General features: G+C 52.9%; 1 protein-coding gene across 1 annotated transcript; it reads left to right on the forward strand.

Annotated features, from left to right (window-relative positions):
• The first annotated feature begins 9487 nt into the window (after positions 1-9487).
• On the forward strand, positions 9488-9892 carry LOC141021637 (uncharacterized). The gene has a single exon (XM_073497487.1). It carries the CDS (start codon positions 9488-9490, stop codon positions 9890-9892), a length of 405 nt encoding a protein of 134 aa, XP_073353588.1.
• The last annotated feature ends 2338 nt before the right edge of the window (positions 9893-12230 follow it).

Below are 12230 nucleotides of genomic sequence, written 5' to 3' on the forward strand. Positions count from 1 at the left end.
CAGAAGAGCTTCCGGGTATGCCTCCTCATCGGCCAGTTGAGTTCGTTATTGAACTGGAGCCTGGCACTGAACCCGTTTGCAAGCGTCCATACAAGCTTGGACCCAACGAGCTGAAGGAATTGAAGAAGCAGCTCGATGAACAAGAACGTCTGGGTTTGATCAGACCGAGTTCTTCTCCATGGGGTTGTGGTGTTCTTTTTGTCAAGAAGAAGGATGGCACGGACCGACTTTGTGTCGACTACCGTCCATTGAACAAGAAGACAATCAAGAACAAGTATCCACTTCCCAACATCAATGAGCTATTTGAGCAACTCAAAGGTGCTAAAGTATTCTCGAAGCTTGACCTTCGTATGGGTTATCATCAGATTCGCATTCGTGAAGAAGATATTCCCAAGACAGCATTCAGAACAAGCTTTGGTTCTTATGAATATACTGTCGTGTCTTTCGGCCTTGTCAATGCTCCTCCGGTGTTCTCTCGGATGATGAATTTCATCTTCAACCCCTATACCAATGAATTCGTCCTGGTGTATCTCGATGATATATTGGTCTTCTCCAAGAATAAGCAGGATCATGCCAAACATTTGCGATTGGTGCTCGACAAGCTCAGAGAGTATCAATTCTATGTGAAGTTCTCTAAATGTGAGTTTTGGCTCGATGAAGTTATTTTCCTTGGTCACATCATCTCTGCCAAGGGCATCGCTGTTAACCCCGAGAAGGTGTCTGCAGTTGTGGATTGGGAACCTCCTCAAAATGTCAAGCAGCTTCGAAGTTTTCTGGGTCTTGCAAGCTATTGCCGAAGATTCGTTGAGAATTTCTCCAAGATTGCAAAGCCTCTTTCCAACCTCCTTCAAAAGCATGTGAAGTATGTCTGGTCTCCTGAGTGTGACGTTGCTTTCAACACTCTCAAAGAGAAACTAGTCACAGCTCCTGTCTTGACTCCTCCTGATGAATCCAAGCCGTATGAAGTTTTCTGTGATGCTTCTCTCCAAGGTCTCGGTGCTGTGTTAATGCAAGAGAAGAAAGTTGTGGCCTATACCTCTCCTCAGTTGAAGCCCAACGAGAAGAACTACCCCACTCACGATCTTGAGTTGGCGGCAGTTGTCCATGCATTAATAACGTGGAGACATCTCTTGTTGGGAAGACAAGTGGACATTTTCACCGATCACAAGAGTCTCAAGTATATCTTCACTCAGCCCAACCTCAACCTCAGGCAGACTCGATGGGTCGAAATGATTCAAGAGTACAACCCGAGTATCGAATATACTCCAGGCAAAGCAAATGTCATTGCAGATGCTTTAAGCAGGAAGGCTTATTGCAACAGCCTAATTCTCAAGCCTTTCCAACCGGATCTTTGTGAAGCTTTCCGCAAGCTGAACCTCCAAGTTGTTCCTCAAGGCGTTCTTGCCAACCTCATAGTCTCTCCTACTTTGGAAGATCAAATTCGTGAGGCACAACTCCTTGATGCCATGGTGAAGAAGGTGAAACGTGGTATCGACAAGGGTCTTTCCAAATACAAGTGCTATCGCATTGATGACAGAGACACTTTGTTCTTCGAGGACCGGATTGTGGTTCCTAAAGGTGATCTAAGGAAAGTCATAATGAACGAGGCGCACAATTCTCTCCTTTCCATTCATCCTGGAAGTACAAAGATGTATCATGACCTCAAGCAGTCGTATTGGTGGACTCGAATGAAGCGAGAGATTGCTCAATTCGTGAATGAATGTGATGTCTGTCGAAGGGTGAAAGCAGAACACCAACGACCAGCTGGTCTCCTCCGACCTCTTGCTATTCCGGAATGGAAGTTTGATCATATCGAAATGGACTTCGTGACTGGATTTCCAAAGTCCAAGCGCGGAAATGATGCTATCTTCGTTGTCATCGACAAGCTCTCTAAAGTGGCTCATTTCCTTCCTATCAAAGAATCCATCACAGCAGCTCAGCTGGCAGAGCTTTACACCTCCAGAATTGTCTCTTTGCACGGCATTCCACAATTGATTTCTTCTGATCGTGGAAGCATCTTCACCTCTAAGTTCTGGGACTCCTTCCAGAAGGCCATGGGCACAAACATTCGCTTCAGCACAGCTTTCCATCCTCAAATTAGTGGCCAAGTCGAGCGAGTCAATCAAATTCTTGAAGATATGCTCAGGGCTTGTGTCATTTCCTTTGGCATGAAATGGGAAGATTGTCTTCCATATGCTGAATTCTCCTACAACAACAGCTTCCAAGCGAGTTCGGGCAAGGCCCCATTCGAGGTTCTCTATGGCAGAAAGTGCCGTACTCCTCTCAATTGGTCAGAGACTGGTGAACGCCAACTTCTTGGCAATGACTTAATCACTGAAGCTGAAGAAATGTGTAAAGTCATCCGTGATAATCTCAAAGCCGCGCAATCGCGTCAGAAGAGTTACTATGATAGTAAGCATCGTGATTTGGCTTTCGAGATCGGAGACCATGTTTACCTTCGCGTCTCTCCAACGAAAGGCACTCGTCGCTTCGGTATCAAAGGGAAGCTTGCCCCTAGATACGTGGGTCCTTTCAAGATCATTGGCAAAAGAGGCGACCTCGCCTATCAACTTGAGCTTCCTTCCAACTTCGTGAACGTGCACGATGTGTTCCACGTGTCACAGCTCCGCAAGTGCTTCAAGACGCCTGAGCGCACTATCGACTTCGAAAAGATTGACCTCCAAGAAGATTTTTCTTATCATGAGCACCCCCTTGCTATTCTTGAAGAAACTGAGCGCAAGACTCGCAACAAGTCTATCAAATTCCTGAAAGTGAAGTGGTCGCACCATTCCGACCGGGAAGCCACCTGGGAACGCGAGGACCATCTCCGTTCCGAATATCCGAAGTTCTTTCAGTCCTAGATCTCGGGACGAGATCCTCTCGTAGTGGTGGAGTGTTGTAACACCCCGCATGTAACTTGCCATATTTGTAACTCCGACTCTTGCCATTTCCGGCTATGTGTTATGATTTTCCCTCCGTTGTCGGGTTTTGTCTTTCGTTTTGTATTTTTTCATGTCATGCATTTTCATATCATGTCATCATGTGCATTGCATTCGCATACGTGTTCGTCTCATGCTCCCGAGCATTTTCCCCGTTGTCCGTTTTCCAATCCGGCGCTCCTATCTCCTCCGGTGCACCCCTCTTGTTTTCTTTCGTGTGCGTGTGTCAAACTTTCTCGGAATGGACCAAGGCTTGTCAAGTGGCCTTAATATACCACCCGGAGACTACCGGTCAAGTTTCGTTCCATTCGGAGGCCGTTTGGTACTCCATCGGTTAACCGGGCATCCGCAATGTCCATTTGAGTGTCCAGTAAAAACCCCCACCAAAACCAGCCCAAAACCCACCAAACTCTCTTCCATGCTCTAGGTCGTTCGATCACGATCGTGTGGGCGAAAACCGCACCTCATTTGGAGCCTCCTAGCTCCCTCTACCTATTTATATGTGGGCATCCCGAAAACGAAATCGCAGACAAACCCTAACCCGCTCCTCGCGCCGCGCCGGACACGTCCGCCGCCGGCCGGACGCACCGGCCGGAGCCAACCGCGTCGCGCCACGTCACCCTCTCTCTCCTCCACCGCGCGGCCCACCGGAGCCCGTCCCCGGCCCCCGCGGCCCGAGCCCGCGCCGTCCGCCGCCCCGCGCCGCCGGCTCGCCTCCCGCGGCTCGCCCCGCCGCCCGCCGGTCGCGCCGCCGCCGCCCTCCAGTGCTCCACCGCCTCCGCCCGGAGCCGCGCCGCCCGCCGCCGGCCGGCCCCGCCGCCGCGCCTCCGCCGGCGCCGCCGCTCCCCCGTGCGCCCGCACCTCCGGCCGCCCTCCGCGCCGCCCCGGCGAGCTGCTCCACCGCCCCGGCGAGCTCCCTCGAACGAGCCCGAGAACAGCCCTCGATCCGATCGGATCTGGTGAGCGTTGACTTTCTCCTCGCCCCTTTTTTTCCCAAGTCCTCAGAATTTCTCAGCATCTTGCCTTGTTCGTGATGCCATAACTCCGTGCATGTAGCTCCGATTCGCGCGTGTAATATGTCAAATTGTTCGTCTCGTGATGCTCTTCATTTTGTTAAATTTCACCATGTTCATTAGAAGTCATCTTGATGCCCAAATCTTTGTTGGAAGAGGGCTGGTTGCTGTTATTCTCTGGTTCTTATCAGAACTTGGAGATTTGTCATTTTTGTATCATTAAATCTGTGCATCTTTTGAGCATGAGCTCTACATGTGTTTTGAAGTATGCCATGCCATCTTTCCAGTGGTGTAGTCCATGTATTTTTGTGACCTCTGTGGTGACTAGCACAAGCATGCAAAGTAGGCCCCGTAATATTTCTGATTTCAGGGACTTAGTGATTTCTCTAAGTCCTTGTCTGCTGTAATTTTGTTGCCATGTAAACTTGATGCTACAGAGAGATTCATGCATATTTTGGAGATGTTCAGTAAGGATTTTTTGTAGCTATAGTTGTAATTGATCCATTCCTGCAATTGTTTGCAATTATGGAGTGCCATAGCATGACTATTGTTCTTGACATGGTTAGCTTCATAAACATGCCATCTTGCTGTAGGTATGCTTGGTTTGCCATGCATTGCTCTGTAGTGAGTGCATCAAGCTCACAAAGAGGCCTACATATTAATATTTCTGCCATGCTCTGTTTTCTGCTAAGTCTGAAACCTGATAACGAAACTTGCTATGTTTACATGCTTGCCATCATATCTTATGGTCCTTTTTGGCTTATAGTCAGTAAGGGACTTTTGTCATGTGCATTTAGTAGAACACTGACATGCCTTGTTTTGCTATGTTAAGTTCCTGTAGCATGTTTATTTCGTGCTCTGAACATCGCTACCTGATGCTGTTTTCTGCCATGTCCAGTTTTTCACACAGTCTGTGAACCTGTAATCTTTTGCACTTTTTCCATGCTTGTTTGAGCTTGATAATTTGTGATCTAGCCGTAGCTCAGTGTTCATCTTTTGTCAAGCATCTCCTGTAGATTACTGCCATGTGGATTGTTGCTATGTTGGGGTGCTGTAGCATTATAACTTGTTGCATTTTAAGTGCTATCTTGCTGTTAATCGCAGATCCGTGTCATTCTTGTTTTGCTTGCCATTTGCAAACCGTGCATCCGATTCCGGTGATCTTTATATTGATTTCGACCGAAATCACCTCATCTTTCTAGTGGCATGCTTGGTTTGCCAAGTTACTGCCATGTTCATCATTTTCCTTCCGGAGAACGCATATGCATCGCATATCATATCTTGCATATCATACATGTTTTGCATCATGTTGCTTGCGCATTTCTCGTTGTTGATTGTGGTTCCGTTTGTTTGTGTTCTTGTCTTGGGTAGAGCCGGGAGACGAGTTCGTGAACGAGGAACCTGTCGAGTACGCTTACGAGGATCAAGCTTTCGACAACTCTGAGAACCTTGAAGGCAAGATGACCACCCCTCGAAATCACTTCTATCTTTGCTATGCTAGTTGTTCGCTCTATTGCCTTGCTCGCTACCTATCACTTGCTATATCATGTCTCCCATTTTAGCCATGTCAGCCCTAACCATCCTTTCCTAGCAAACCATTGTTTGGCTAAGTAACCGCTTTTGCTCAGCCCCTCTTATAGCGTTGCTAGTTGCAGGTGAAGATAAAGTTTGTTCCATGTCGGAACATGGATATGTTGGGATATCATAATATCTCTTATTTAATTAATGCATCTATATATTTTGGTAAAGGGTGGAAGGCTCGGCCTTATGCCTGGTGTTTTGTTCCACTCTTGCCGCCCTAGTTACTGTTATACCGGGATTATGTTCCTTGAGTTTGCGTTCCTTGCGCGGTCGGGTGATTTATGGGACCCCCTTGACAGTTCGCCTTGAATAAAACTCCTCCAGCAAGGCCCAACTTTGGTTTTACTATTGGCCGCCTAAGCCTTTTCCCCCGGATTTTCGCGAGCCCGAGGGTCATCTTATTTTAACCCCCCCCCCCCCCGGGCCAGTGCTCCTTCGAGTGTTGGTCCGAACCGAGCAGCCTGCGGGGCCACCTCGGGGAAACTCGAGGTCTGGTTTTACTCGTAGCTTGACTTATCCGGTGTGCCCTGAGAACGAGATATGTGCAGCTCCTATCGGGATTCGTCGGCACATTCGGGCGGCTTTGCTGGTCTTGTTTTACCATTGTCGAGATGTCTTGTAAACCGGGATTCCGAGACTGATCGGGTCTTTCCGGGAGAAGGTTTATCCTTCGTTGACCGTGAGAGCTTATGATGGGCTAAGTTGGGACACCCCTGCAGGGTATTATCTTTCGAAAGCCGTGCCCGCGGTTATGAGGCAGATGGGAATTTGTTAATGTCCGGTTGTAGATAACTTGTCACTTGACCCAATTAAAATACATCAACTGCGTGTGTAGCCGTGATGGTCTCTTCTCGGCGGAGTCCGGGAAGTGAACACGGTCTGAGTTATGTATGACGTAAGTAGGTGTTCAGGATCACTTCTTGGTCATTGCTAGATGACGTCCGTTCCGTTGCTTCTCTTCTCGCTCTCATTTGCGCAAGTTAGCCACCATATATGCTTTTGCCGCTGCAGCTCCACCTCTTTGCACCACCCTTTCCTACAAGCTTAAATAGTCTTGATCTCGCGGGTGTGAGATTGCTGAGTCCCCGTGACTCACAGATTCTACCAAAACAGTTGCAGGTGCCGACGATGCCAGAGCAGATGATGGCGTCGATCTCAAGTGGGAGTTCGACGAGGAACGTGGTCGTTACTATGTGTCTTTTCCTGATGATCAGTAGTGGAGCCCAGTTGGGACGATCGGGGATCTAGCATTTGGGGTTATCTTATTTTCATCTGGATTTTGACCGTAGTCGGTCTATATGATTGTATTTTGGATGATGTATGAATAATATTTATGTATTGTGTGAAGTGGCGATTGTAAGCCAACTCTTTATCCCATTCTTGTTCATTACATGGGATTGTGTGAAGATGACCCTTCTTGCGACAAAACCACTATGCGGTTATGCCTCTAAGTCGTGCCTTGACACGTGGGAGATATAGCCGCATCGTGGGCGTTACAGGCACTTACCATTCTGTGTGGCCATGCAATTTTGTGTCTTACAAAATATCCCACCGGCGTGCCCCACCGACACCGGTTGCTTCGAGCTTCACCGGTGAGGAGTTGAGGACTTTGTTCTATATTGCCATGTTTTCGTTCTGTTTGACGTTATCATGATGTTTTACGTTTTGTTGTGTCTTATGACTTGCTCGAAGAGTGGGAAGAATTGTCAGTCGATCACAGACTGGGGCACGAGCAAGCCGATCACATGAAAGCGTGGGACTAGAAGAGGTATCGCAAAGACGACGAGAGGAGAATGGTTTACTGGGACGCGTACTATGAACACATGAAGTGGTATGACGATGGCGTGAAGCGCCTGAGGCCGCAGTGGACGTCAGCCGATATCGCATCATTGGAGGAGGATGACTCCGAGGATGAAGCCTACCATGACCACCTCAGAGAGCTCAATGGTGAATTCATGGAGTATGCACCCCTGATGAACAGAATGGTAAGTGGTGTTCTCTATTGTTTTAAGATGTCAGTGGTTCGATGAAAACTACTTTGGTTAGTGTCACTGACTTACAAATGATGCTTACTTGTGCAGGCTTTGGAGCTTAACAGAAGCATTCTTGATGGCTCGGACGCGCTTGCGTATGATCCCGGAACCTTGGAATCCAACAGCAAGCTAACGAAAATGGTAAAGGTAACATTGAGCCTCTTAGTCATGTTATAGTTTAATTGTAACCCTAAAGTTGATATGTATTATATTCTTGGTTGTTTGTTATTGCAGAAGTTCATGACCCGTTGTCCTAAGAGAGTGGGCATGCTTGGGTACGCTCGCGCAGCCAATGTCGATGTTCCGGCTCATGGAGGGTCGACATGTGCCATCGCTTAAGCGAGCCACGCCGTCGGAGCTTCCTCTACCCATGCCGCCTCGTCGTCTTGTGTTGTTGAGGAGGAAGAGGGATAAGATGACGAGGAAGAAGAGGAAGAGGAGCAAGCCGATGAAGGAGGTGATGAGGAGGAGGAGTACGACGACGATGATGGACCTCCACCGACTCAGCCAACCCAGGACAAGAGGGGGCAACAGCCGAAGAAGGATTGGAAGAGTCCATCCCCATTTCAGAGAGACCGTCCTCGTCACACGAAGAAGCCGGGTGAAATCCGCTCGAAGAGAAAGGAGGAGTGTACCGCCAAGAGAGGGAGGAGCAAGTTATATGGCTATGTTGAACTCGCTTAGTTAAACTAGTTGTGAACGATAACTTGTTTGCTATGTCAAACTACTTGTTGTCAATTTGCTACCTATTTACTATGTTGACCTATTTGATATGTCGACTTGCTACCTACCTATTTGGTGTTGTCGATTTTCTACATATAATGTGTGAGATCATCATATTTTCATATGCAAACACTCTTTGCTGATGTGTTGAACTATCATTCATATTTGTATTTGAAATGGTCAAGATCTTCTAAAAAAAGTGGCAGAGGACCCTACCGCCAGGGACTGCGGTGGTAGGTTCTCACGGCCTACCGCAAAATCTTTGCGGTTTTCCATTACAGAGGACCCTACCACCGATGCACTTGGCAGTAAGGTGTGAAACCCTACCGTAAAAAATCGTCGACTTCCTGTTACAGAACCCTGGCACACGCGCACGGGCTGGCACACCCTACCACTATGGAGGGTGGCGGTAGCTTTAGCTACCCCACCGCCATCCACCCAGGCGGTAGTGTCGTTAGGCCACATCAGCCCAAATACGGTTCGTTGATGGCGGCTGTCGTAAACCTGCCATCTTGAGGCCTGACGGTAGGTTATGCAACCCTACCGCCAGGGACCCCGACGGTACGGAAAGGGTTAGATCTCCAAATACTTGCCAACAAGGGCTAGATCTAGCTAAACTTTGCCAAAATGGTTGATTCGAACTCTAAATACTTTCGAACAAGGGCTAGATTCAGCTAAGCAATGCATCTCAGTCGCGCTAACCAATAGCCCAAACAACTTGATTTGTTAGTTTGGTGTGTGGATGTGGTACTAATTCATGCTTCAAAGACCATAGTTAGGCCAACTCCACCGCACGACCCCATTTTGTCCGGCCCCGTCCGTTTGGGGTAAAAGGGACAAACCGGTCGGCCCAGCGCATGACGGCCCGGACCCATCTGGTCCGTTTTGTGTCCGGGCTGACCCATTTCGAGCGCAAACATGCGCCGGGTTTGGGTCCCGGCGGACACCAGACGGACGCGTCGCTCGTCCGCATCGGGGCCGCGTGGCAGGCGGCCACCTACCTCCCACCCGCCCACATCAATGCGCACACGCGGGCGGCCCCGCCTATCATCCACCCAGCCGAACAGTCGTGGTCCTTCTTAAATGGGGAAGCCGTGGACCGGTCGTCGTCCACACTCCCACTCCACCCCGCGGCCTCCTCGAAACCCGACAGCACCAAACCCTAGCCTCGAACTCACCAGCCGGCCGCCTCGCAGCCATGGGCTTCTGGAACCACGGCCGCAAGGGGAAGCACGACCGCCAGACCGGCTCCTCCTCGGGACGCCGTCGCGGCTCCGTGAAACAGGAGGCCGCTTCGCCGCTGCGTCAGGCCCCCACGCTTGCCCCGTTCACCATCGCCCCTAGGGCCGCCGGCGAGTGCGACCGACAGTACCTGTCCGTGGACGTATGCCGGCGCTACTGGGAGACGAGGACGTCGGTCCCATGGAGCGACGTCCACCTCCCCAACAATTGGCTCCTCTCCGCCGACCGGGTCCCGATCCCGCCGATGCCGATGAGCGGCCATGCGCGACGCGATGAGATCGAGCGCCGCCGCCGCCTCCTTCCCGACGACCTCTACTACGATGATAGGTACACCCCCGACTCCGTGCTCTGGGACACGTAGCTCCAGGACGAGCACGACGTGCGGCGCGCGTCCTACTTCGCCGGCACGGTGTCGGGGCCGCAACGGCCACGTCGGGAGGTTCGCAAGCATACGCAGGTGCGCGGCTTCACGCCCACGTCGTCGCCTTCCCCGTCTCCGTCACCACCTCCACCTCCTCGCATGACGGCGGAGGAGGAGGCCCGTCTCATGGCGCATGTCATCGAGGACTCCATGCGCATGCATGATGAGCGCCAATGGGAGGGCCTCGAGGAGATGACGGCCCTCTCCGTGGCCGGGGGCGTCGCCATCCCTGAGCTGGAGATGGTGGCAACGGAGGAGGTGATGGAGGAGGCGCCGGTGGCCGCGTTCCACCCGGGCCTGGTGGGCCAGCACTGGAGCTGGTCGTGCACGGCTCCGGAGATGGCGCACGCCGTGGGGGGGCGTGAACTGGTGCCCCAAGCCGCCGCGGTCACCGGAGCGGGACGCGTTGCCACGGGAGGAGGTGGTGCAGGCACCTGCCACCTTCCAGCCTGCCCCGGCGCACCACGGACCGCCGGCCCACCTCTGGACGCCACCGGACTACGTCGACCTCGTCAGCGACGATGACACCGGCGGCCAGTGAAGATGGCGACGACCACGGCATCGACGGGCGCGGCAGGAGCGCGTGGGCCGGCATTTTTTATTTTGTTTTTATGTTAATTATGGCACTGGGCCATTAATAGAACCGTGAAACCGGGCCGTTTTGTGGCCATGGCCCCTAATATATGTTTTAAGTTTTTTTAACTGCGTTTATTTACTTTTTAAAGTCATATTATTTTAGTTTTTTTGTTTTTTTATCACGTCCAACATGGACATGATTTGGCGTGCGGCCGCGCGCTGGGCGCACCCACGACCCAACGGACAGAGGCGGACATGGGCGGACCCATTGCCGCCCTAAAGGGACAAAATCCGGCCAAACGTCTGTTTGGGGTCGTGTAGTGGAGTTGGCCTTACCACTTAGGCCAACTCCACCGCGTGACCCAAATCAACCCAAAATCGTCTGTTTGTGTCCGTTTGGGGTAAAATGGACAAACCGAACGACCCAACGCACTGGAGCATACGGACGTTTCGTTCGGTCTATGTCCGCTTTTGCCCCATTTGCAGATCAAAGTTGCTCTTGGTTTGGGGCCAAAGCGGACAGAAAGCGGACGTCTTCGCGTCCTCGTCGTTTGTCTATGTCCGCCCTCGACCCCACCTGTCACACTCTCCTTTTCTGTACCTGGCCCACCACGCGCACCCACCACCACGACGCATGGCGCTGCGGGCACGAGAGCACGGGGCGGCGGGCGCTCTGGCGGCCAGCTCCGCCTCCCACTCCCTGCGCGCGGCGGCGCCGAGCACATGGCCCCACTTCCGCTGGACCAGGAGCGACGGCGCTCGGCAGGAGCAGGTGAGGGAGGACGAAGGAGAGGCAGCGGCGAGCGTGCGGGAGGGCGAGGCAGCGGCGAGCGCGCGGGACGGCAGCGGCGAGCGCGCGGGATGGCAGCGGCGTGCGCGCGGGAGGGCGAGGCAACAGCGAGCGCGCGGGACGGCAGCGGTGAGCGCGCGGGACGACAGTGGCGAGCGCGTGGGGGCGACCCGGGAGGCGAGCGGCGAGTAGGCCCGACGCACAGGTGGGAGGCGGGGCCGGGTCGCAGGCGCGGGACGACCCGGCAGGCGAGCGGGGTTCAGCGCGCGGGGGCGACGCGCGGACGTGGAGGGGCGTGGCTCGAGCGGAGCACGAGCGCGCGGGGGCGACGAGCAGACGTGAAGGGGCGCGGCCCGAGCGGAGCGCGAGCGTGCGGGGGACCGATGCTTGGGCGCGAGGCGAGACGCCGCTGCGGCGGGCCAGCCGCGGAAGACGCGTGCGACGAGGAGGCGCGACCGCACGGGTGGCGGCGAGTTTGGGCGGACGAGGCGTGCGCGCGGGCACGGCGGGAGCGAGGGCACAAGCACGACGACGCGTCGGGTGCGACGGCAGGCATGCGGTCGCGACGGGAGCGAGGGCGTGCATGAGCAGGAGCGGCCGCGGCGGCGAGTTCGCTATGCATGTTACGCGTTCGAAGAAATGACGAGGACGGACAGCTCGTGAAATGGGGTGAAAATGGGGTAGCAGCGTTAGGTGCAGCGAGTTTGTCCGGCCTCTGTCCGCCGTTTGTTCTCCCTATTTCTACCCCATATGGACAAAATGGGTATAGATTTTGGGTCGTGCGGTGGAGTTGGCTACCCCAAACGGACGTCCGGTTTGGTCGGATTTTGTCCCTTTGGGCGGCAATGGGTTCGCTCATGTCCGCGTTTGTCCGTTGGGTCGTGGGTGCGCCCAATGCGCGGCCGCACTCCA

The sequence above is a fragment of the Aegilops tauschii genome, chromosome 4 (assembly GCF_002575655.3).
Source record: "Aegilops tauschii subsp. strangulata cultivar AL8/78 chromosome 4, Aet v6.0, whole genome shotgun sequence".
In the NCBI taxonomy this organism is placed as follows: Eukaryota; Viridiplantae; Streptophyta; class Magnoliopsida; order Poales; family Poaceae; genus Aegilops; species Aegilops tauschii.